Source organism: Hyposmocoma kahamanoa, unplaced genomic scaffold (genome assembly GCF_003589595.1).
Source record: "Hyposmocoma kahamanoa isolate Upper Pololo Valley unplaced genomic scaffold, ASM358959v1 67, whole genome shotgun sequence".
Taxonomy (NCBI): Eukaryota; Metazoa; Arthropoda; class Insecta; order Lepidoptera; family Cosmopterigidae; genus Hyposmocoma; species Hyposmocoma kahamanoa.
Genome location: NW_020653855.1, coordinates 1,920,177 through 1,946,008, shown reverse-complemented (window position 1 = coordinate 1,946,008; position 25,832 = coordinate 1,920,177). Strand labels below are relative to the sequence as shown.

Below are 25,832 nucleotides of genomic sequence, written 5' to 3'. Positions count from 1 at the left end.
GGCCCTTTTGGCGCGCTTCAATTTGCCTCACTTAGCGTGTGCGGACTAGGTTTCTATGCGTTATTATTCTAAGGTGTGAATAATATGAAGGAAATGTGATGTGAAATGAGCCTGCAAATTCGTATTTACAATGCATTTAAGTATATACTTTGTGCTTTAAGATAGGAGTTTGAGAAAGTGAGGCGACGAAATGACCTTCGTTAACTTCTTTGATGTAAATCGTATTATTTTTATGACTTTAATGTTATAAAGACACTTTTGGCGTATGATCACTTGTGTCCTTGTTACACCAAGGGGCCGTAATCAGAGACATGCCTTTTTATACTAGGTGTAACAAAGTATCATTCATAGCAAATGAAACTATTTTTCCGGATTTAAATCACGTGTATTTGTTTTTTCAAACAAACCGACGTTTCGGGCCCTTTACAGGTCCTATGGTCACGGTTGACTGAGGTGGTACAGTCTTCAACCAGTTATGTCTAATATTAATGCAAACCACCCTATTTTTTCACTATAGTTACAATAGTTATTAATCAAATACCTTATTTTTTATTTTACAAAGAAAACATTCCAATTTACGCTACATTAAGTTTTACAAATTATTTTATTGAATGAATTTTTATTACGTTCAATTTATTATTAATTAATAATAGAAATTAGAATAAACTAAAACATATTAATTAGTACTGCAGTCTTATAATCAAATAATATCCCCCGTTCTCTCCTTATATGATTAAAGAGCTAATCTGTCATCTTTTTCTTTTTTTTTAATCCCACCAATATCTTTTAGTGTTGTCATTTTGTCCTTATTTGATTATACCCAAATCAAATCGGTAAGTTACTAATATGCTTATAGAGCAATGAAATCGGTAACTTAAATAAACATTTTTAACCGACTTCAAAAAAGAAGGAGGTTCTCAATTCGACTGTTTTTTTGTATGTATGTTATGCGATAACTCTGGTATTTGTGAACCGATTTTCATGATTCTTTTTTTGTTGGAAATGATCCACCTCTAAGGGTGGCTATTCACGCATGAAGATTCATTTTTTATAAATAGCGCCTAAATTTTCTTAACGAGCAATTATTTTAGTGGTTGATTTTGCTATTTCTCCAATTCAAGGCGTTTATCTCTCAATATTCTTTGAGTAGTGAGAACGGATTTTTATTATCTCCAGTATCAAGTCCTGTATAGTGGCGAATTTAAAGATACTCCAATAAAACTTAGCAAATAGACGTAATTCCACGTACTTTTGAGGTCGGTTTTTTTAGTACTCCGTACTGAGATTATACACTAAATACTTGATGAATATAGCTTTCGTTAACACATTTAATAGCAGTAGAGCTCCTTATTAACGAGTTCATGAAGGAAACTACAGCCATCTTACATATTTCTGCCGTCAAGCTGTAGTGTGAGCGCTACTGCGTTCCGGACTCGTCACTTATGTCTCAGGGTGTCGGGCGCAGTGGCAGTGTCCTTCAGATCTTTGTGATTTAAAGCTCTGAGTGGTACTGCAACTCCTATGAACAGGCGTGTGACGGTGCGACCTCCTTCCATCGTCATCCCACCTTTCTATCACCTTTTCTCTGGTTCCTGGTCACTTGTTTTCAAATTTTGAATCGTTCTTTAACTCCTTTGCCTCGTCATTCTCATTGTGTTTCGTCCCGTCGTGACTCTCTGCTGAATCGCAGAAGCGAGCAGTGTACTCGTCTAATCTTGATCCTTTTTCCTTTTTTATTACCCGACCTCAATCATGTGCCAATTTTAATACCAATCTAACTTAGTCATATTGTATAACTCTTTCGCTTATTGTATAGCCTTAACTGCCTCCGTGGCCGAACGGTTACCATACCGGACTGCCACGCAGAGGTCCCCGGGTTCGATTCCCGGGCCGGGAGAAATATTTGTATGGCCTACATTTATTTCTCTCGTGAGTTTGGGTGTAATTTGTGGTGTGTGTCCATGGCACCCGCGACACAGGGTTTCCCTAGGCTATGTCGAGTGTGTGGCGTTATTATTATATAGCCCTTTCGGGGTAAGTCTGTCTCCCGTTTTTAACTTTTTTGTAAGTAGGGAGTGTTTTGTAGCGTTGTACCTGTTTTTTATACCTTTTTCTTGTTAAAGCCTTTCTTTTGGCTTCAATTATGAAATAAATTAATTGGATGGAAGTATTCTATTTTATCTGTGAACTTGGTTACGGCACATCAGCGGTTTACACCTCTTCAGGCGTGTCGCTTACCATCAGGCGCACGACTTGTTCGTCCTATCACTTAGTTATTTAAAAAAAAAACATGAAACTAAATTAAAGAACCGAACCGGAGACTCAAAAGTGACATCTACATTGCCTCACTGCCAGCTTTTTGTGCACTCAGTTACACCCATTTAATATTGCAGAATTGAAATTCATGGGCACTCTACTGAACAGTGATTACTTTATCATTATAAGTATCCTCGTGTTAAATAACATTCTCTTCAGTTTGTCCGTGACATTGTCTACTAGTGCACGAATTACAGGTTAGTGGGTTGTAATAATATTTAAAACAATGTTATTCAACGTTATACAGGGTTTTTTGTAAAATACTAACAACCTCTCAGGACTCAAATACGCCAACCTTGCCCAGTGCTACAGCTTTGTGCCTTTTGCGGTTGAAAGCCTGGGTCCCTGGGGGCCACAGGCGAAACTTCGGTGACCACAAGCCTGGCTATTTCTGCCAAAGAATAAATTCAGCAATTCAAAGGGGAAATGTTACTAGCCTTCTGGGCACGAAGGCATTTTTTTTACGGGGTGGAAATCTTTATAGATACCCCTGAGCCCAGGGAGACTCAGGGGTTATATGGGGACTCTCCCTCCAGACTGGACCCACTAAAACCCCCCCCGGGTTTACCTCCCGCCGGTTGAGTCGGCGCCGTGGGGTCGGTGCACATTCACCACGACGCCGCCCGGCCGCCCTACATTGGGCCAGGGCTCCCGCGCCAACGGAAGGGCAGGTCAATTGTCCTCCGAGCCGCCCCCCAGACGAGTGAGGCCGTGCAATGCAGGCTCCGGAGTCCCTGTCCAGAGTCCCTGATCAGGCGAGCAGCGAACTGCCTTCGCCTTCTATATAGCCTTCAGACCCAACGCCGATGTGGCGCCCACTGAGGCACGATGCCCTAGGGTACGGCCCTCGCCGTTCCCGCTCTGCGGCGGCGTACCTTCACGGCTGCGGGCGATCGAAGCGGTGGCTTCGTTCGCCAGTAAGATAAGCCGCAAGGAGGACGACGGGGCGGTGTGTTCGCTTCGTCATGAGGAGAGGAGGGGAGGACGTAACTCTTCCTAGGTGCTGGGGGGGGGGGGTTCCGGTGTGCAAAGTCGATCCCGGATCCTTCCCACTAGAGCACCCGAGAAGGCCACTGTGGGGTTTTAGCCGGTAGAAGTCGCAAAGTAACCGCTACAAGGTACAGCCCTCAACGAAATTTTCTATTTGTAAGCTTTCTTATTTTTTTATGTGTCTAGCTGTTATAAGTAGTTTAGATATGTGTTATTGATAGATAATAAACATTGTTGTTCACTTCCACTAATATCATAAATAACAATGTCAAGTGTATACAGGAAATATCAATATGGTTTCGTAATAACTAATAAATGTAAATTAATGTATATGTGAATGTCAAATTCATTAATAAATATAATAATTTAATTGTTTATATCGTACTTTGACTTTGTTCCACGACTTTTAATAATTATTTGCATTTTACTTTTCGATTTTCTTCAAAAATAAAAATATTTAAATAGATCGCTCTAAACTATGTGCAAAACGTAGAAGCGGAAATGAAAGTTGTCGGAAAAAACGCTTGCTTACTACCAAAAACAGATGTAGGAAGTGTCAGATGGTATTTCATATTGATTTTTAGTAAATTTATTATGTTTTGTAAAAAGTCGTTTATTTATGAACTGCCGCCGTGGCCGAACGGATACCATCCTGGACTACCACGCAGAGGTCCCGGGTTCGATTCCCGAGAAATATTTGTATGACCTATATTTATTTATCTCGTGAGTTTGGGTGTAATATGTGTGTGTTCATGGCGCTCGCAGGGTTTCCTTCGGGACTGAGGGTCGTATTCCAGAACTCTACTTAATGCTCAAGTCAGGACTTGAGTATGATTTCGAGCACTGGAAATACAACCCTAATGACAAGGACTTGAGTATGATTTTTAGTGCTTTAAATCATACTCAAGTCCTGACTTGAGCATTGAGTAGAGTTCTGGAATACCTACGACTCTATTAGTGCGTGCATTGTTACTATTTTGTTCTTCTTTATTTTTCTCAGCTTATTGGTTTGGTTCCATCAAGTGAGATGGAACACTTTCCAACAGAGATGGAAGTCAAATGCAAAAATTAATAAAATTATAAAACCAAAAGTGAACATTCTATTTTCATAAAAGTGATATGAAATCGACACAGTCGCTGGTTGCGGCAGTCGGACACTGTCGCCGCAAAATAGATTATTTATTCTCTTCTAGTTGTTTGTATCCTACACAAGACACACGTTTGCCCGGCGCCATAATCTCCCACAAAATTTGGTAAACTGTGGATTAAAACTTTTTGGAGGATACCATTACTTTGTATTCATTGACTTACAATTATATGGACGTCGGGTCCGCGCTAAAAAGTGTCCGAACTTATAGGGCGTTAAAATCGTATACAGAGCGTCATTCACGCTTTAGTCTTCGTTTGTTCGACTGACAGCGAAGCAAGCAAAATTAGACAGTACTGCGATGACATTACAATTTCAATTCAACGTTTTAGCTTTTTCATATTCCTTTACATGTCACTACGTTTAAATAGGTTGACTTGGGACATTTTTTTCGTGGTTTTTGTATTAGACCCGTCGTCCATTTAATTGTACTTAAGTCAATGTTTGTATTAATAATTATGTTAGCATAGTTTTCAAAGTATTTATAGAAATGTCATTTATTTCTTTTAGTAATCGTCAAAAATGGAAGCAGTAGTTTTCGACGGCAAATCCCTTTCTCTGAAGTATGACAACAAATATCCCATGCCGAAGATTATCAACGAAGACGACGTCATCGTGAAAGTTGAATACTCTGGTGTATGTGGCACGGACTTGCATATTATTCAGGTAAACCTTCCTCTTGGGGTTCATAGATAACCATTTTTAGTTAGGTAGCGACTGGCTAGAAATACAATGGCATTAATGTAGAAATTAATGGCTGTCTATGGACCTTATGGGCCTTTCCGCAAAAATGAAATTGCAAATCAAAAATACATCCAAGAAGTCTGCTGGAATGATTGAATAATGATATAACTGTAGGACAATTAATAGATATAGTTGGGTAAATGATAGTATAAATTTAACGCAGCTTAGTATTACAACTAGCCACAGTTCGCTGCAATTTCATTTGTTTTGCGGCTTTTTTTTTTACCCGTTTTTCGCCTTTATTGTTTCACATTAAGAAATATACATAAGAGTATGTATATTGTTTTTTTTTTGTAAGCATATGTTGTTTTAAGGTACCATAGTATGAATGAGCTTAACGTTATATATCCGCGCTCGGGGGATTCTGTTCACAAAGAGCCCCTGGGGGATTGGGCTAGGGGATCCTGGTAGACAAAACGAATTTTGTCTTCAGTTTATTGAGTAGGTACTTTTGCATTTGTAATCCGATCACGCCACGCAAGAACGGTAATCTTGATTCTTCTTTAGTTAAGTTCAGAAATCAAAAAGCCGTTCAACTAATCGCTTCTCAAGCAGAGGCCGTGGTTCCGAATCCGATCTCGTATCTCTAAGTATCTTTTAATTTGAAATGTACCATGAGCTTTTCGGAGAAGGAAAACGTCGTGTTGAAACTTTTTCAAAGGAAAATTCACACCTACATATTCCATTTACTCTCGCCTTGAAAGGGCCCAAGTTATACCGTTCAGGGAACAAGAGAATCCTTGAAATATCCACAACATGGGCAGAACCCCAGTCTACGTCTAGTCCCCTAATGATAATAACATAATAATAAAAATAATAACGCACACACTCAACATAGCCTCGCAATAGGGAAACCCTGTGTTGCGGGTGCCATGGACACACACATAGACAACCACAAATTACACCCAAACTCACGAGAGAAATAAATGTAGGCCATACAAATATTTTTCCCGGCCCGGGAATCGAACCTGGGGCCTCTGCGTGGCAGTCCGGCATGGTAACCGTTCGGCCACAGAGGCAGTTATTATATATAGTTAATGATGGAAAGGCGAAGACGGCATAAGTTATTTTTCCAATTTGAATACCACTTACCAAACAAAAACGTTTCTGGTCATTGTCATTCCTTAAATATTATCATTCATCATAATCCTTTTTTTAACAGGGCGAGTTTCCAGCGAGTAAAGAACGTCCTCTTCCCTTGGGCCACGAGTTCAGCGGAGTTGTGTACGACGTTGGCTCCAAGTCCATCTTCAAAAAAGGGCAGCTTGTCGTCGTTGATCCTAACTGGTAAGAATTCCTAAAATAAATAAAAATAATTTATTTATCTAAACACGTCAATAAATAAATAAGCTACTTTGCACTTAACTTTGGTTAAGTAGCAGACAATAGTGGTGAGAGATAAAACGGTCTGTAGTTCAGCACGACGGTAGTGTTTGTCAGCGCCGCTGGTATTCCGCTACAGCCTGCCATGTTTAAAAAGAGAATAACTATCACACAATATATTATTACAGTTCTGAAATCACCAGTAGATTATTAAATACTTAGCACAAAATCATTAATCATTGTATAGATATTAGTATTACGCACAGAGGACTATACACACACAACTACACTACAATGCCTCCTCAGTTAAAACATTTCCTGCCCGCGGAAAGTATACACAATTATAAAATATAAATATTGTAGTTATATTTTAACAAAGACAATATCTACTTCAAATTTAAAATCAATAATCTCAGTACAAATCTGAATCATCCCCTAGTTTGACACCCTTAGTGGTGGAACATTTTTTTTAAATTTAAATAGGACCAATATCGAGGTACCCTCTTTCCAACAAAAAAAGAATCATCAAAATCGATTCACAAATGCCGAGTTATAGCGTAAAAAAAAAACAATCGAATTGAGTACCTCCTTTTTTGAAATCGGTTAAAAAGGTTAGCACTCTGGGTACTCCTGAAAGAATCACTTTTGAAAAAACATTATCCACGGACCGAATAGTCCATAACATGGTACCGGAATTGGTACTTATCGAGAGCATATAATTTGGTTCACACCAATGTCAAGCAATCACTTGCTTGGCAAAGAAAAGTACTTTATAGAACTATCAACTTGTAAGGATATTAAAAAATTTCACGCCACTGTCTTTACAAAGATAACTTTCTAGTGCATGTGTGACCGAACTTCGGGGAATAGAGAAGGTTATTGCTAATGATAACGAATGATGCATGTATCCAATAAAGATCTATATTGCTTATCAGAAATGTTATTTACGGCACGTGATTCATATTTACAATAACATATTACTGCAGAAATCGGGAAGTAAGGGATTGCTGGACGAGTATGAATTACAAGGACGAGCGCCAGCGAGGTCTTGTATTAATACCAATCAAGCAATCCCCGTTCCCGCCGAGGCTTGTATAGAATTTTTCTCAAACAATATGAGGAAATTATAAAAGACTAAAGAGAGGAAGATGTGTAATAGAAAAAGTAAAAAAATATTTATTAATATTACATGTTAGGACAATTGCTAAAAGAAAATGTTGTTTTTTATATTATGTAGGCAGCAAACAAGCATACTGCCCGCCTGATGGAAAGCGGTTACCGTTGCCTATAAACGCCTGCAACACCACGTCACGAGCGCGTTGCCGACCCTTTAGGACCCTTCTCAAACTCCTTTTGAAGGACTCCATGCTGTATTCCTGCGGGGGGAGTTTATTCCACAACCCAATTGTACGTGGGAAAAAGCTCCTCTAAACCCGTACAGTATGAGATCGAATCTAGATGTTATTGTTTTTCCTGGCCCATTAATAGTAGTCTGTTGAACTTCTGATGATGTATTTGAATGTGTATCTACCAGGGGAGAGTCGTCAATATAGCACCGCGCTTTAAATCGTACCACTTCTAGATTTCCTACTAAATGGCTAGTTTCTTTTACACTGGTAGCAACAAAGCATGCTCCCTGTAATTCCCCCATTTCGAGTCCGCATCTATCAAAAATTGTGTGTACAAGCGAAAAAAATATATTAAAGTAGTGTCGATATAAATTTTCATATTATTTTGTAAGGACGTAACGCGTAACGAAAGGTAAGCAAAAATAATGACGTTTCTTATTTCCTTTTTCAAAAATGATCTAGTTCGTTAAATTTAAGTAGTAGTTTTTTAAATTGTACCGGTACAATCATCGAGTATATTGGGTACGATTTAACGGACTTATCAATAAAACACTATACAGAGAGCTGTAGAAAACTGGATGTATTTATACATCCAGTCTTTACAAAAATCAACTAGAAGAAAAGGCAAGAAAGTAGAAGAAAACTAAAAAAAAGAAAAAATTGTTAGACCCACGAGGGACCAACGAGAAAACAAAGAAAATAAGAAGAAAATGGTGATTTGAGAATATATGTGCAAAATGCAATCGTTGTTAGTAATAAAAAGGGTCCAAAAATCGACTGGACTCAATGTGTTCGTTGTCAAAGGTGGCTACATGAGACATGCACTTCTAATCCAGACATTTGTGTTAGCTGTTTCCACTAATACCTATTAGTCTTTTTTTTTATGAAATTTAAGTGGCATAGTTTTATTTGATCTTTTATAATCTAACTTACGACGCCAAAAATAAATATTTGCTAAAAAGTTTGTTTATTTTTTCTAGTGGTACGATTTAAACAACTAGTAAATCGTTCCGATGGCAAACTTCAGTAAAAACATATATATTTTGCGATGTTATAATAAAAGTAAGACACTGGTTTCTCTGTCCATGGTGGCCAAGATATTGAACTTTATTGTATGTACTCGTTCATCTGTGTAAGTCGCTTTACAAACGAAATATCTGAGTCTAAGGCAAAACTGGTACAATATAACCGACTCTCCCCTATTATATTTTCGTTATCGCTCTTCTCACTAGCTCTCATTTTCGCGACCAACATACAAAAAAAAGACGAAAAAACAAAATAATACCAAAGCACTTTGGTTTAAATGTTACCGCCATTTCCTTTTTTTTAAGTAAGCGGTATAGGTAAGTATTGTTAATTCTCGCAATTATGAACACTGGGCAGTTGGCTGTATGAGTTTACATAGTTCATATTAGTAGGTAGATTTAAATCTTTAGAGAAGAGGATAGTAATGCATTTTCATACTTACTTTGCGAGTCTTGGCCGGGAAGAAGTCGCACGGTCAATAAATGACATATTTTCCATGTTCGTTTTTTGAAAGTAATGCAAACATTTTCCAGCATGTTTGAGAAAAAATAATGATATGAACATGCTGAAGTTAGTGATTGGGACGGCTCTTTCTTTTTTCAGCTAAACGATGTTTTTTTCAAAGGCCGTATTTTTTTTATGTATGGGCCTCATAAGAAGGCTCAAGGTCACTAAGCGGGCAACGGAGAGAGCAATGCTCGGTATTTTCCTACGTGATAGAATCAGAAATGAGGAAATCCGTAGGAGAACTAAGGTAATCGACATGACTCGAAGAATTGCTTAGGGTTTCAGGATATGCAGAACCTGCGCTTTGGTAGGGTACCACCGCGGTACACATTTCTGCCACAAAGCTTCGCTGTTGTGCGCCGGATTGAGGCGAGCCAACGCAACTAAAACTAACGCAACTAGAACTAAAATCTGGTATAATCACGACTGGCAAGTCCTAAGCGGAAGCGAAACGCTCAAGGTCATTCTTGTTCTTGTTGCATAAAGCTTGTTCTGATCTTTTCAAGTCGATACCTCGTTTATGAATGTAGTGACTCCCTTAGACACTCCATCAGATGAACCGTTTGCCTATGGCTAGTTTGCAATAACCTGGTGGGATGGCATTGTTATGAAGTCACATTTTAATCCTCGCCGTTGTGCAGTAGTATGTGAGTATACTTCCTATTCATCATCATCATTACATCACTTCTGAACTTAGGCCTCCCCCAAAGAAACTAGCCGGTCGGAAGCGACGTGCTTCCATCGGTTAGCCGCCGCCCTTACCAGATCATCCGTCCATCTTGTAGGGGGTCGTCCCACTGAACGCCTCTCGGTTCGTGGTCTCCATTCGAGAACCTTTGTGCTCTAACGGTGTCAGTTCTACGAGCTATTTGCCCTGCCCACTGCCACTTCAAATTGCTAATCCTTTGAACTATGTCGGTGACTTCCGACTTCTACGGATTTCCACATTTCCTCCTTTCTTCTATTGATTAAAGTAAATTTGGATGTTATGAGAAAATACAAATACCACAATTTCAACAAATTGTCAACAATTTAAAAGAATCTATCTTCTCTTTTACAGTGCCTGCAACCTCTGTGACTTCTGCCGTGAAGGCAACTACCATTTTTGCCTGACAGCAGGCATCAACAGCACCGTGGGCATTTGGCGCGACGGTGGTTGGTCTCAGTACTGCCGAGTACCTCAAAGTCAGGTCTTTGCTTTACCTGAAGGAATTACCACTGAACAAGGTGTTGATTATTCCTACATTCTTTAGTGACACGTTTTATTTTGGCTACCGTTTGAACATTGTCGTAAATTTGTATGAGACTGCCCATAGCTTTTAAAATACTACCAGAAATAAAGCATGGTATCCCATTTTTTTTTTGTGAAGGACGAACAAGTCGTGCGCCTGGTGGTAAACTACACCTTCGCCTATCCATCACAGTTACAGTGCCACTCAGAGCTTTAAATCGCAAAGATCTTAGGGGCACTGCCGCTGAGCCCGTCACCCTGAGACATAAGTTGACAAATCCCATGTGCCTGTAATTTCACCAGCACCCTTACCGTTCCAAACCGGAACGCAGTAATGCTCATATTACTGCTTGGCGGCAGAAATAGGTAAGGTGGCCCTGGACGAACTCTTTCACAAGGAGCTCTATTAAACCCCACTAAAATCCCATAGAGAAGGTTATTGACGATGATAACGAATGCCTCTTTTCAGGGGGTCTGTGCGAGCCGTACTCTTGCGTATCCCACGGTTTCGATCGCGCTTCACCTCTGCCTGTTGGACAGAAGATTCTTATCGTTGGAGCTGGTATTATTGGTAAGTAAAATAAAGAAAGCAAAGCCAAACTAGCTTCTCAAAAAATAGAGCGAACACACGCCAAATATAGAGAGAAGCAGTATTTCTCACCAGGTCACCGACTTTTGTTATATAAAACACAAGTACGGCCCCATATGGAGTATCGCTTGCCTCTCTGGGCAGGAGCTCCCAAATACCAGCTTGACCCACTTGACTCAATCCATTATAGGGCTGTTCGTATTGTTGAAAATCTTTAACTCACAGACAGTATGGAACCCCTTAGCCTACGAAGAGACGTTGGCTCTCTGTGTGTGTTCTACCGTCCTTATAATGGGGAGTGTTCTGAAGAGCTTTTCGAACTGGTGCCACCGTCTCGTTTACGCCATCGCACCTTCAGCCGAAGCAGTAGAGTCCATCCCCACACCTCAGATGCCTGGCATCGTAAGACCATGTGAGCATCTCGTTCGTTCCTTCCTCGAACCTTCTTCCTCCTGAAGTATATTACCTTTGCGCTGTAACATGGGGCTCTTCAAAAAGCGTGTTTACAGGGCTTTCAAAGGCTGGCAACGCATAGGCAGCTAGCTCATCTGATGTTGCAAATGTCCATGGGCGGCAATGACCACCTCCCATCAGTGGCTCGTCTGCTCGTTTGCCTCCTTATTTACATCAAAAAAGGGGAAAAGCAGTTTAAAATAGTGGACAAGTAGTGGGACGTGTAATGGGTTGATGAACTTGTTTTAAATTTCATATCAAGTCATACTAACGGCTAACTTCAAACGTGAAAACTTATTGTTTCCATATTATTGGATCTTTTATAAAAATTATTTGTCTGATGCCATCAAAATCGCGTCGCGCCTTTGTAACATAGAATCCAGGAGCATCGTGTTATTTTTGTTACAGCCTTTCCCTTTTCGTTTCGTTTCCTACTTCTGAGAAATTTATGTGGATCGATCCCTTTTTTTACTTTCGCTAAGGCAAGGCCATTGCAGTAGGGCTAGCACGACAGCGCGAGAATGGCAGTATATATCGCTTTACGTCGCTCTGAGCGGCTAAAGAAACAATTTTACGACGTCTCAGTAAATTCTTATCACTTTATTACATAAAAGTTATCTTTAGCAGTTGTGGTTTATGTTATTAAATATGTAATGACGTAAAATTTATTATTTTATTTAAACTTAAAGTGCATTAGGTACGAATGTATGTATAATAATAAAGTTTTATGTTGTTTATCAGAAATATTGTACTGACTCATATTTATAATTACATAAATCAAATTATTTGAACATGCTAAAGGCGCGTTTGAATTTTTTTATATTTCTACTATTAGTAAAGATTGTATTTTTTGTTTATAATATCAAGTAACAGGACTAACAAGTCGTGCGCCTGATGGTAAGTTACACGCCTGTCCATAACAGTGCCACTCAGAGCGTTAAATCGCAAAGATCCAAGGGGCACTGCCACTGCACCGTCACCCTGAGACTTTAGTTGACAAGTCCCGTGTTATGATTATTAATACAAAGATCGAACACTTAGACAAAAATCCTTCTATCCGATAATTATAACAAACTAGTAGAGTAATTTCACAAAAAATAATTAAATATGAATTCAATACAAATTTGAGTACATGTGCCTGTAATTTCACCAGCACCCTTACCCTTCAAAACCGGAACACAGTAATGCTGACGTTAATGCTTGGCGGCAGAACTAGGTAAGGTGGCAGTACTACCCTGGACGAACTCTTTCACAAGGAGCTCCGCTGTTATTAGTTTCTTTCTCACTCCTGGTTTCTGAATGCATTTACATTTGGGATTTATTAGCCGGTGTTGTTCGCGTCCGTAGGCTGTGACTCTAGATTCCCTACACGTGACTCCTGGGTAGTGCCAAATGAACAACTGATTCCTTAAGATCTCAGGTTGTGAGGCTTTACGATGGTTTCATGTAATATCCAAATATCGCCTAGCTTGGTGGCAGAGCCCTCATAGGACTCGACTGATTAGCGACCACCCTCGCGTCGGAATCTGTCGCAAAGCACCTTTGGGTGTGTTCCGACTGTGCGTGCGAGTACCAGCTCCTCCCTCCCGATTGCCACAGTCTCACCAATTCTCGGCTCGCATGGTCCTGTACCCCTGCTCTGCTGCGCTGAGTGTGCCGCTTTGACGTGGGGGCCAGGGAGACCCGGTGAAACGGCTGTCCGCTGGCCGCCCGCTGGTACGTAGAGGACCCGAACCCGGGCTTGTCCCAGTCAGGGAGGCTGTCCTGCCGCCAGTGATAAAAGCGTTGGTTTTCGTGCCGGACTGGGACCCCGGAGTGGAACCCGTCGGCCAAACTTAGGTTGGACCGGAGGCCCTTCCGTCCCCCACGCCAGGGATGCGCTACACTTGGTGTTCCAGGGTGGAATATGGTCTATTTTTTTACCCAAGTAACTGTTGAGATTGCGGCACCCTCCCTTTACATGTTTTTATTTATGGCTGCTAAAAAAAATGGAAAAACGTTTATACAGCGGCGCCCTGTTCCACTTTAAATGTGGACTTTTGCAACATCAGGGGACTTCACTCTAACTTGAATGACGTTCATCACCATCTCGAGACGTCCAAGTCGGCCTTATTTTTCCTGACGGAGACGCAGATATATACCCCATCTGACGTATCGTACCTAATGTACCTCGGATACAGTCTGGAATACATGTTTGTTTCTAGGGCTGGGGTGTGCATGTATGTTCGGGATGATATCTGCTGTCGCCGTCTAGGCAGTTTCGATGACAGGGACCGGTCTCTACTCTGGGCGCGTGTTGATTACGGGGGCCACATCTATATCTACTCGTGCCTGTACAGGTCTCATAGCGGAGACTCGGAAACTGACCGACCCCTAAGGTGCGTCCAAAAGGGATTCGACGAAATCCTGCAACAGCTTCCCTCAGTGGAGGCGTTGATTCTCGGCGATTTTAACGCCCACCACATGGAGTGGTTAGGATCAGCACGTACCGATTATACAGGGAGAGCTGTGCGCGACTTTGCCGCTGCATATGACCTCACACTATTAGTCGATGGTCCAAGCAGAGTACCGGACATTGAAGGTCATACCCCTGGTTTGCTGGACCTAATGCTGACGTCTCACCCAGAAGGCATTCGGGTGTCCCACCTTGCCTGCTTGGGAACATCTGATCATCTACTGATCCGTTCTGAGGTGAGTGTTACCCATGCCAGAAGCCCCCGACCACCTGGGAGGCGTCGTGTTTGGCATTATGGGTCAGCTGATTGAGACGGATTGCGTGAGTTCTACGCCTCCTTCTCATGGAAGCAATTAAACTTCTCTTCGGACGATCCTGACGTCTGCGCAGCATCAATTGCCGAGGCGATACTGTTGGGCATGGAATGTTTTATTCCAAACTCTGCAGTGCGCGTCGGTGATCGCTTTCAGCCTTGATTTGGTAAGTCTTGCGCTGAAGCTTGCAACGCTAAGTGCATGGCCTACCGAGTTTGGACTGTTGCGTCAGGCGCCAAGGACCCACAAACTTCCAAATTCAAGCAGAAATTTAACGCTGCCTCCAGGTTCTGCAAAAGGGAAATTGCCGCTGCAAAGTTTGCGCACACTCGCAAAATTGGCGAAAAACTACTTGGCCATCCATCGGGTAGCCGTGCCTTCTGGTCCCTCGGCAAGGCTGTTCAGGGAAACTTCCGTCGAGTCTCGCTACCACCATTACGCAAGCCTGATGGTTCACTGGCTCATTTCGCTAAAGAGAAAGATGATCTCCTATGCTCTCTTTTTGCGTCGAACTCAACTCTTGACGACGAGGGTAACTCACCGCCTACTATTCCGCGGTGTAAGTACACAATGCCCGAAATTCACACAAAATGCGGTACGGTGTGCTCTTTTTGCCCTCGACGTCAAGAAGTCCAGTGGATCCGATGGCGTTCCTGCTATTGTGGTCAGGACGTGCGCTCCCGAGTTGACGCTTAACGCGCCTCTTCTCGTTTTCGTACCACTCAGGTAAAGTCCCGTCTTCGTGGAAGATAGCCTGCGTTCACCCCATACCCAAGAAAAGTGACAGTACAGACCCGTCCAACTATCGGCCTATAGCGATTACTTCCTTGCTCTCCAAGGTGATGGAGCGTGTGGTAAACAACCAGCTCTTAGATTACCTCGAGGATCGTTAACGTATTAACGACCGCCAGTACGGCTTTCGCCGCGGTCGTGGTGCTGGTGATCTTCTTGCATATCTCGCGCATCAATGGGCAGCTGCCATCGAGAGCAAGGGCGTGAACTTAGACATCGCTAAGGCTTTTGATGGGGTCTAGCACAAGGCACTTCTGTCGAAGCTACCACCTTACGGGCTTCCAAAAGGGCTGTGCACTTGGATCGCCAGCTTCCTGTCTGAGCGGAGCATAAAAGTCGCTGTCGACGGATTGTGTTCGGACACCATGCTCATCAACGCCGGCGTTCCGCAAGGATCTGTGCTATCACCAACTCTGTTCATCCTGCACGTGAATGATATATTATTAACTAGTAACATTCATTGCTATCCGGATGAAGTACCGGTGATGCCAATTGTACAGGTCGCACAAATATGCCCCACCAACAAGTGGAACAAAACAGACTGCAACTTGTGTCCAAAATCGAGACTTCTTTGGAGCAGGTCTCAGAATGGGGCCAACAGAATCTAGTAAAATTTAACCCCTCAAAGACACAAGTGTGCGCGTTTACCGCTAAAAAATCCCCATTCGTAATAGCGCCAAAGTTCCAGAACACTGCCCTTACCATCTCAAAGAGCATTGGGATACTTGGAGTCGACATCACGAGGGAAGTCGAGTTCCGGAGTCATTTGGAGAACAAAGCCAAACTGGCTTCAAAAAAGCTCGGAGTGCTCAATAGAGCGAAGCAGTACTTCTCGCCAGGTCACCGACTTTTGTTATATAAAACACAAGTACGGCCCCATATTGCTGGCCCGGAGTATTGCTCGCATCTCGTGGCAGGAGCTCCCAAATACCAGCTTGGTCCACTTGACTCTATCAAACGTAGGGCTGTTCGTATTATCGATGATTCCAAACTCACAAACGGTATGGAGCCCCTTAGCTTACGGAGAGACGTTGGCTCTCTGTGTGTGTTCTACCGTCTTTATATGTTGTATATTATGGGGAGTGCTCTGAGGAACTTTTCGAACTGGTGCCACCGTCTCGTTTCTACCATCGCACCTCCCGCCAAAGGAGTAGAGTCCATCAAGGCAAGGCATCTAAGATGTGGGATCTTAGATGCCTTGCCTGTAAGACCACACGGGCATCTCGTTCATTTCTTCCTCGAACCTGCAAGGTGTGGAATGACCTTCCTCCTCAAGTGTTCCCTTTGCGCTATGACATGGGGTTCTTCAAAAAGCGTGTTTACGGGGCTCTCAAAGGCTGTTCATACATAGGCAGCTCATCTGATGTTGCAAAGTCCATGGGCGACGATGACCACCTCCCATCAAGTGGCTCGTCGGCTCGTTTGCCTCCTTCTTTACATAAAAAAAAACATTTACAACTGTCCCTGTGGCCGAACGGTTACCATGCCGGACGGCCACGCCGAGGTCCCAGGTTCAATTCCCGGGCGGGGTGAAATATTTGTATGGCCTACATTTACGTTGTATATTTTTTAATAACTATATATATAAGTAATTATCCAAGTAAGGTAAAAAAGACAATAAAAGCTTAACTACTAGAAAGTAAAACTAGGATTTTTAAATTATATGAATAAAATTGGGTCCCGCGACAAGGTGCCCAAGATGCTGGCAGCGTTCCCCCTTTGTATTGCTATGCTAATACGTTGGATAAGGTAGCTGTCAGCCCTTGGGTTTCCCAGACAGTCTATTAATTTTTTCGATAAAATTTTGTACAGATTTGATGGCCTACATTTATTTCTCTCGTGAGTTTGGGTGTAATTTATGGTTGTCTATGTGTGTGTCCATGGTACCCGCGACACAGGGTTCCCTTAGTGCGGGACTACGTTGAGTGTGTGCGTTAAAAAAAATCAGCTTTATTTAATTCGATAGATATTAATTTATCTTATGTTCATTCATTTCAAATTCAGTTTCTTGTGTTTTTAAAGCCTGTTGAAATTGGTTTCTGTTTTTTTCTAGGAAATCTATGGGTGACCACCCTGCACCATCACGGACACAGAGAGGTCACTGTCTCCGAGATGAACAAGAGCAGATTGGAGATTGTCAAGAAATTGAGTACGCGCACATTGGACAATAATCTGTTTTTATGGCTCTAACTCATTTTTCAGTCAGCTGTGATCATGGGATCGGTAAACGGCTTAACGTTGAGTTATGGAAAAATTTCCATTTTGAAAAAAATGTAATTTTTCAAAAACATTTCCTGAATATTTTTCCACATTTGACTGTCAATAATTGAAGATATTGAGCTCTATTATGAGAATTTGTGAAAATAAGCCAAACAGGGTTTAGAAAATTACATTTAGCTATGTTATAATTATTAATACAAAGATCGAACACTCAGAAAAAATTCCTTCGATCCGGTCGGATTCGAACCGACATCTTCTTGCATACCGTGCCAGACGCTATACCAACTAAGCTTTTTCTGAGTGTTCCATCTTTGTATTCATAATTATAACAAACTAGTGGAGTAATTTCACAAAAAATAATTGAATATCAATTCAATAAAAATTTAATTAATACATTTAGCTATGTTAATGCAATTTACTTTTATAATTCATTTAAATTTTTATTGAATTGACATTCAATTATTTTTTATGTAAAATTACTCCACTAGTTTGTTGTAATTCTAAAAAGTCGTTGAAAAAACCAAATACAAAGATACGACAACAAGCACATAGAAAATTCGTGAGGCCCGCTGGTTCGTTCCGTGGCTTAGTTAGCATAGCGTCTGGCACGGTTTGCTAGAAGACGTCGGCTCGAATCTGGCCAGATCGAAGGAATTTTTTCTGAGTGTTCGATCTTTGTATTTATAATTCATGCTAAATAAAATATTAAAAGACATCTTATCGGAGAATATAATATGAGTCTTTTATTTTTTATATTATTTATTTATTTTTATGTATTTAAGTTTACAATTAACAAAATAAACAATGTGCATGAACCTATATAGGTTATTTGCACATTGTTTATTTTGTTAATTGTAAATTTAAAAGTGGAATAAATAAATAAGTAAATAATATAAAAAATAAATAAATAATGTAAATAAAAACGTGCATCGCATTTGAATCGTGATTGTATCGCTGCTTAAGTCGCGCGTGTGTGTAAAGGTAGCGAATAGCGACTGCATCGCGACTAAATCGCTGCAGACGCGCTAAAAGTCTTACACGCTCACTGTACTTATCTTGATTTATTTTCCCAGACACAGGCTTCAGACTGGTGACGCCTGATGTTTTGGCGAAGGAGAAGCTGCTCTATGACGTAATCATCGACTGTACAGGTAAAATATATTCTATAAATAAATAAATACAAGACCATCACCCGTATTACCTTAGCAGTAGATATAAATACCACCAAAAACATACATGCGAAAATGTGTCATGGTCAACATAACAAATATGCGGGTTATTATTAGATTCGCTGATAAGGGTGTCTCTATTAACGCTAAATTGGCTTGAGTCGGTCAGAAAAGGATTTATGTCAATATTTTTTTCTATTCATTTAAATCAGGCAACGTGACCCATATCACCCATATAATATACATGTCGTCTCACGGCTGTGCCACACGGAGGGAAAGTATAATTTAAATACTATTGATAGAAAATTTTACTGAAAGAAGTCTTAATTTTAACTTTAAAAAAATTCCTGAACCGGGAATCGAACCTGCTAAATGTGAAAAAACAAGCATCTGTAATTTTACTAAACTGATCGAAAGCCTCAATCATAAATATTGTTTTCTTCTAAATAACATAACATACTAAATGAAAGGAAGACCGTGAAATTTAACGAAGATGTTCAAGTAAAAATGCTTATTTCTCTAAAAATTAAACATTCAATACAGTTCAATTCTTGATCGCTTTTACCATAATGTTACGTAGATGGAAACTCTGCAGGGCATTGCATATTATAGAGAGAGAGAGAGAGAGAGAGAGGAGGATTTACTCTTTACAATATTATTTTTCGTTACTTTTTCTAATGTTTACATAAGTTCATATTTATAATAACTCTTTATTGCACAAAGAAAAGATACATAAAGCACAAGTGATAAAGGACATATACAAAGGTGAGCTTCTCTCTAGAAGAGATCCCAAGCCTAGGAGAAAAATGGAGTCTGCGGGACTAATTATTGTATAATAAAATTAAAATTTAAATGTGATTAAATGATAACATATACATATATATATATGTGATGGACATACACACCTACATGAACTTTATATACATAAATATGTATATGTATACATAAGCAGAATATATATTATAATCTAAACAAATTACTAGTTTATATATATGTTACCGATTAACTATCTAATACGTTCGACAGGACGTGCTCTTTTAATTTGTGTTTGAAAGATGGACTGTCACGAATATTAGCAGGCAGTTTATTCCACATACGAGTTGCACTTACCGTGAAAGGGTATTAACGAAGATAAGATATTTGTACAATTGCAAATTAAAGAAAGCATGATCTTTCATTATTATTTAGAAATTAGAAACCATTATTTATTAAATAAAGTGAAATACAATTTTTTCATCAATTGAATATAATTTTATTTTATTTCCATTTATTTGTAATATATACATTAACATAATTTTATCTATATGTTTGAATTATTATAATAATATTTATATTAACTGTAAGATGCTTATTTAGTTGTTACTTTATGTTTTTTTTTGGGGAATATATATATTTATATTATGTTGTAACATTTTCAGGTGTTGGCAAAGTGATGGAGATTAACTTTAACTACCTCCGCCAGGGTGGCAAATACGTGCTCTTCGGATGCTGTCCCCCTACTCACCAGGCTTCGTAAGTTTGAAAACCTGTGTTAAATAAATATATTTTTTTTTCTATAAAAATAAAAACCGGTTGAAATTGAAATCGGTTAAAGGAAAGTGAATCATAATCATCCCCTACTTTGTCACCTTTAGAGTGGTTACACACGGCGAAATTACGCAGCGATGCAAATGCACGACTGCATCGATACACATGGGATTTATAGGCGATTGCATCGATGCAATCGCACGTTACATTCGCGTTTGCATTGCAGCTTAAAATCACGTGTGTATACGCTCTTGGAACTGGAATATTTCCTTCAAATTAGTATGGGACGACTACTAAGGTACCAACAAAAAAAAGAATAAGTAACATACACTAAAAAAACAACGTAATTGAGAACCTCCTTTTTTTGAAGTGAAATTAATTTCTACAATTCCAGAGTCAACCCGTTCGACATCTACAACAAGGAACTGACTGTAATAGGCGTGAAGATCAACCCGTTCAGCTTCCCTAAGGCCATTGGGTGGCTTAAAGCTATGGGCGACAGGTTAGCATTGTATTAACCTGAATATTAATATACAATAACATATACTAATAAATAATTTAGTGGCAGTAGACCTCCTGGTGAATGTGTGTCTCCTGCCGCCAAGCAGTAATGTCAACATTGGTGCTTGTGAAATTACAGGCACATGAGACTTGTCAACTTAAGTCTCAGGGTGACGGGCGCGATGGCAGTGCCACTTAAAATTTTTGCGAGTTAAAGCTTTGGCTGACACTGCAACTGTTATAGGCAGGCGTGTAGCTTACCATCAGGAGCACGATACGATCACTTGATATTATAATAATAAAAAAAAGAAATTGAAAAATTTAATTATAATAATAATAATAACGCACACACTCAACATAGCCGGGGCACTAGGGAAACCCTATGTCGCAGGTGCCATGGACACACACATAGACAACCACAAATTACACCCAAACTCACGAGAGAAATAAATGTAGGCCATACAAATATTTCTCCCGGCCCGGGAATCGAACCTGGGATCTCTGCGTGGCAGTCCGGTATGGTAACCGTTCGGCCACGGAGGCAGTTAAAATTCGAAGGCTCATTTTTTGTTCTTCGTTTAGAAATATCTTTTGATTTTTATTTAGCAGGAATTATAAAATATAATTGTATACTTATAGAGAATAAATAAAAGAAGACTAAACATAAGATAATATTTAAAATGATTGGACTACAGCGAAAAATAACCTTTTTTAATGGCTCCATCGTTTTCGTTCAGTAACTTCAACTTTTGACAGGTGTCAACGTCAAATGTGGAAAAATATCCGGAAATATATTTCTGTTTCCAAACAATATTATTTTTTTAAAATTGAAGTTTTTCAGGACTCAACACTAACCAAATCTGTTTCTGCCACTTTGATCTATGAGCTTTGGGTTTTGAAGGGTGCTGGTTAATCCATACGCGCACCTATAGGACTTGTTAACTTGTTTTTTTAAGACTATCAAGTGACGAGACGAACAAGTCGTGCGCCTGGTGGTAAGCGACACACCTGTCCATGACAGTTGCAATTGCAAAAATCTGAGGGGCACTGCCACTGTCAAAGTTGACAAATCCCATCCCAAAAAAAAATTGGTAAGGTGGCAGTACTTCCCTGGACGAACTCTTTCACAAGGAGCTCTAGTACTACGAAATGCCAAAGACAGAACAAATGCTTTCAACTTATAATTCCCTTCTTTTTAAAAATCCAAACTTATGATGTCAGAATCCTTTGTCTTAGCATTTCTTCGGATACCAATATTTTAGTGAGAGATTTTAGTAACATTGTTTGTAGATATTTAGAATTTAAAGTGTCGCAATTTACGGGAATTTCCGAGAATTATGGCAGCTCCGAGAGTGTCTACTTGGTTGAGGTAATCGGAATTAAAATAGAACTTTGCGATCTCTCACGTTTCTTTTATTTGCAGATACTTGAATTATGAAAACCTTGGAGTGAAAACTTACGCACTATCTGAATACCAGAATGCTTTGAACGATTTGAAGGCGGGAACCATCGCAAAGGCTGTATTTAAAGTTAGACATTAAATTGTTTATATTCTTATTTAAGGTGATAAAAAAAGTTTATAAATAAACACTTATTTTTCTTTTATTGAACCTTTTGGATAAAGAAATTGAAGAAAAGAGACCTCTAGTGGCAAGTAGTCGTACTTATTAAGCGTAAAAATAATACAACAACGCACTCAAATAACCGTTATTTTTATTATTTCTTGGCTTTGTATTATTACTAGGCTTGGGTCAGTGTCATACGATGTATGTTGTCAGTTAATATTGATCAAGAACGCCAACAACGCGAACGCCAAACACGACGGATTGTTGATGTTGTTGTTGTGGATATCATACGTGAGCGTGAGGTGAAAATAACAATCATGGACAAACGACAAACTAAATCATAATAAATGTTTTATTTCTTATAAGTAAGGAAACACTTGAAATCGACATTGATTAAACTCTACTGCTCATTAGTAAGGCAGATTCCCCTGAGAATAATTAGCAAGAAACTCTAGGGGTTGCTCTTTGTAAATATACATTTAAATACATTTATCATTACAACATTTAATTTAAATATCTTAGGATAAAGACTACCTGCAAGAACGGGTCACTACCACGTATTTTTGTCATCCAAGTACACAGAAGCTGAATAATAAATAACCTTTAGTATAAAGTTTGTTGTTTCAATCTAGTTATAAACCTCGTGAATGGCAAATTTTCAGTATCAACCGGATGTTTGATAGTTTATTTTTATTCCTCGTATTAATATCGTTACGTCTGTCACTATTTTTCACAAAACATAATATTCTTCTTTACATTAATTTACATAACAATAACAGGCATTCAGTAATCAGATTACATAATTATATTACATAATGCGCCCTAAATTTCAACAATAATAGTTTAAAAAATGAAGCGCGCCTTGACAAAAAAATATTAAATTTGCCTAATAGGAGATAGATATCATTAAGGGTAACGTCAAAAATGAATTAATTTATTGGGGCAACTCGTTGTCAATGTATTTTTTCAAACCTACATGCCGTTAGAGGCTGTATTTTATTTTACCCGTTGTGTAGCAGCTACTCATTACTAGATGGCAGCATTGTTCCTTAACACCGCAAATAAACATAAAATTATTTGATCGTGTTTTTTATATCACTGCTCCTGTTCTTTTGTAGTAGTTCTGAAGATATTAATGATTAAACAGAAACAATCCGTCAAACATCAAAACTGAATGAACCATTTGGGGCAAGTCGAAGTGCTATCAATGTATTTTTTAAAACCTACTTGCCGTTAGAGTGTTTTGTATTTTATTTTACCCATTGTGTACCAGCTACTCATTACTAGATGGCACCATTGTTCCTTAGTACAACAAATAAACGCAAAACTATTTAATCGTATTTTTGCTACATTTAGTAATCATTAAAAGATACTTTTATTTCTTCTTTTTTACTTTCGTTCCGTGGCTTAGTTGGTATAGCGTCTGGCACGGTATGCAAGAAGACGTCGGTTCGAATCCGACCGGATCGAAGGAATTTTTTCTGAGTGTTCGATCTTTGTATTAATAATTATAACAAACTAGTGGAGTAATTTCACAAAAAATAATTGAATATCAATTCAATAAAAATTTAATTAATACAGTGAATAGCGACATCTCTCGCCAGGACTGGTAGCTGTAAAAGTACTAACTGGGTGATAAATCATTAAAAGATACTTTTATTCTTAAAGAACTAGAATACAAAAAAAATCATTATCGTCGAAGATAAAGCTAGCCCCGGTTTCAATTCAAGTTTTTGTAGGTTTTGGGTTCCGTCTCGCTGTGGACAGTTCTGCCAGTGTCCGAGTTGAAAGATACAAATTCAGATTTTCAACAAGGACATAACGGTAAAGACGTTTATTACACCAGTTTCAATGGGTGTAAACTTATTTAAAAAAAATTATAAGGGCGAGGTTTCACACGACGATTTAAAGCAGCGCGTTGCACACGCGATTCAATCGCGATGTAGTGACGACGTAGTGGCTAGTATGTACCTTTACACACACGCGACTTAAGAGTCTATACTACCTTAAATGGCTTCAATCAATCACCTTGGAAAAAGTATACATTAGGAAAATTGAGTGAAAACACGATTCCTCAAATTCAAATTTTCACGTCAGAAAAAAAACACAAACTTACCTCGAAATTTCAGAAGAAAACCGCTGTTTTCAAATGCTTTTAATATCGTTTGCTAAAAAAATACTGAAATAAAGTCAGTGTACCTGTCGCTCGACTCAAGCAAAATTAACCGTATTAGTACGGGAAAATTTTTACTCTAGCTGATGTGGTATCGACTCTTAAACAGCGATAAATTCGCGAAGCAAACGCGATACACGTTTTTAATTATTCAACTTATAGGACTGCATCGATGCAGTCGCGCGTTTGCATCGATGCAACCGCCTATAAATCGCTTATGTCGCAATGCTAGCGTTTTTAAGAGTCGCCGTGTGTAACAGTTACACACAGCTTTTATAGTTTTTTTATTACTCAAACATTGTCTATGCGTACGGCATTTAATGCTGAAAATCTGAAATGCATGGTTGAATTAGTATGTGTGTATATAATTGTGTGTTTTTATTAACTGACACAGTTTAATTACCCGGAACCATGGGAGATCAGTGAACTGCATTAGAAACCATTAGATACTTTTTGTGAAAATAGTTTTGGTGTGGTCTGACATGCTGGCATAATATAGTTGCAGTTAATATAACTCTTCGACTCGGTAAGTCTGTGGTATAGACGTACTCTATGCTGGTTGGACTTGCATTGTGTGCTGAGAGCTTTAAAGGCGGCTTCCCGCGGTCCGTGATATTACCACCGCGCCGATTTGTACAGGCGTGCTTATGCCAGAACGGGAATCTGGTTTAAGCTGCCATTCCAAAATATTGTCATGTGAAGAACGCATACACAGAAAAAAAGGATTTCTACTAATAAGAAAGAGCAATTTCTCAAAATATTTGCTAATTCTGAAAAAATATTTATTAAAAGTAATAAAATATTGTCACTACAAAAATACTGCTTATCTTTTTCTAATACAATTTTACTCTTAACTTTATTCTAACTTTGAGACAAATACGTTCACTTCAAGATTTTATTTCATTTCTAATCAATTAATTGGACATTACTTATATCAAGAAATTTTTACCTCTTACATCAAATTTAAATAATCTTAAATGAATTCAAAATTTCTTGGGTGTATTTTAAGAAAATATATTCTTAAACAAAAAAAGAAGTAGTTTTCTATTCAGATTAATATTCTAAATTCTAGAGTATATTCTTAAAGCAACATTTCGTTGCGTTTTCATAGTCAATCTTGTCGTGACATGTCGCCGAAGGCGCACGCGGTAACGATTACTTTTACTAATTGTGCTTGTAATCATAAAAATCATAAACAGTCATTTATCCAAAGAAACAATACGTAGTATCTCTAGTTTGTTAGGGTGTTCTTTATAGTCATAATTTAAGAAATTTGGTTACAGCATGAAATCAAACTACACTTGCAACAAGTATAACATGCAATTAGTTCCATCACGCCACTGCTAGATGGCATTAGATGTACTCTGAAACGCGCTATTGTTTTGTTAACTTCAATAGTATAAAGTCATCTCATATATTTGGGATTGTTAGTGCTTTCTGC

The 25,832-nt window shown here is 39.1% G+C and overlaps 1 protein-coding gene across 1 annotated transcript; it reads left to right on the top strand.

Annotated features, from left to right (window-relative positions):
* Positions 1-2,439: 2,439 nt before the first annotated feature.
* Positions 2,440-22,236, top strand: LOC113232207 (D-arabinitol dehydrogenase 1-like). Its single transcript, XM_026466851.1, has 10 exons — positions 2,440-2,513; positions 4,964-5,119; positions 6,360-6,484; positions 10,463-10,629; positions 11,103-11,204; positions 17,290-17,385; positions 18,530-18,607; positions 20,044-20,137; positions 20,547-20,654; positions 22,077-22,236. Exons 2-10 carry the CDS (start codon positions 4,976-4,978, stop codon positions 22,192-22,194), a joined length of 1,032 nt encoding a protein of 343 aa, XP_026322636.1. The 5' UTR covers positions 2,440-2,513; positions 4,964-4,975; the 3' UTR covers positions 22,195-22,236.
* Positions 22,237-25,832: the final 3,596 nt, after the last annotated feature.

Excerpts from the sequence above, each read along its gene's own strand:
- LOC113232207 (XM_026466851.1), top strand. The coding sequence starts at position 4,976 with ATGGAAGCAGTAGTTTTCGACGGCAAATCCCTTTCTCTGAAGTATGAC. Across the intron at positions 20,138-20,546 it reads CCCCCTACTCACCAGGCTTC|AGTCAACCCGTTCGACATCT; the intron begins GTAAGTTTGAAA and ends CTACAATTCCAG. Across the intron at positions 20,655-22,076 it reads CTTAAAGCTATGGGCGACAG|ATACTTGAATTATGAAAACC; the intron begins GTTAGCATTGTA and ends TTTTATTTGCAG.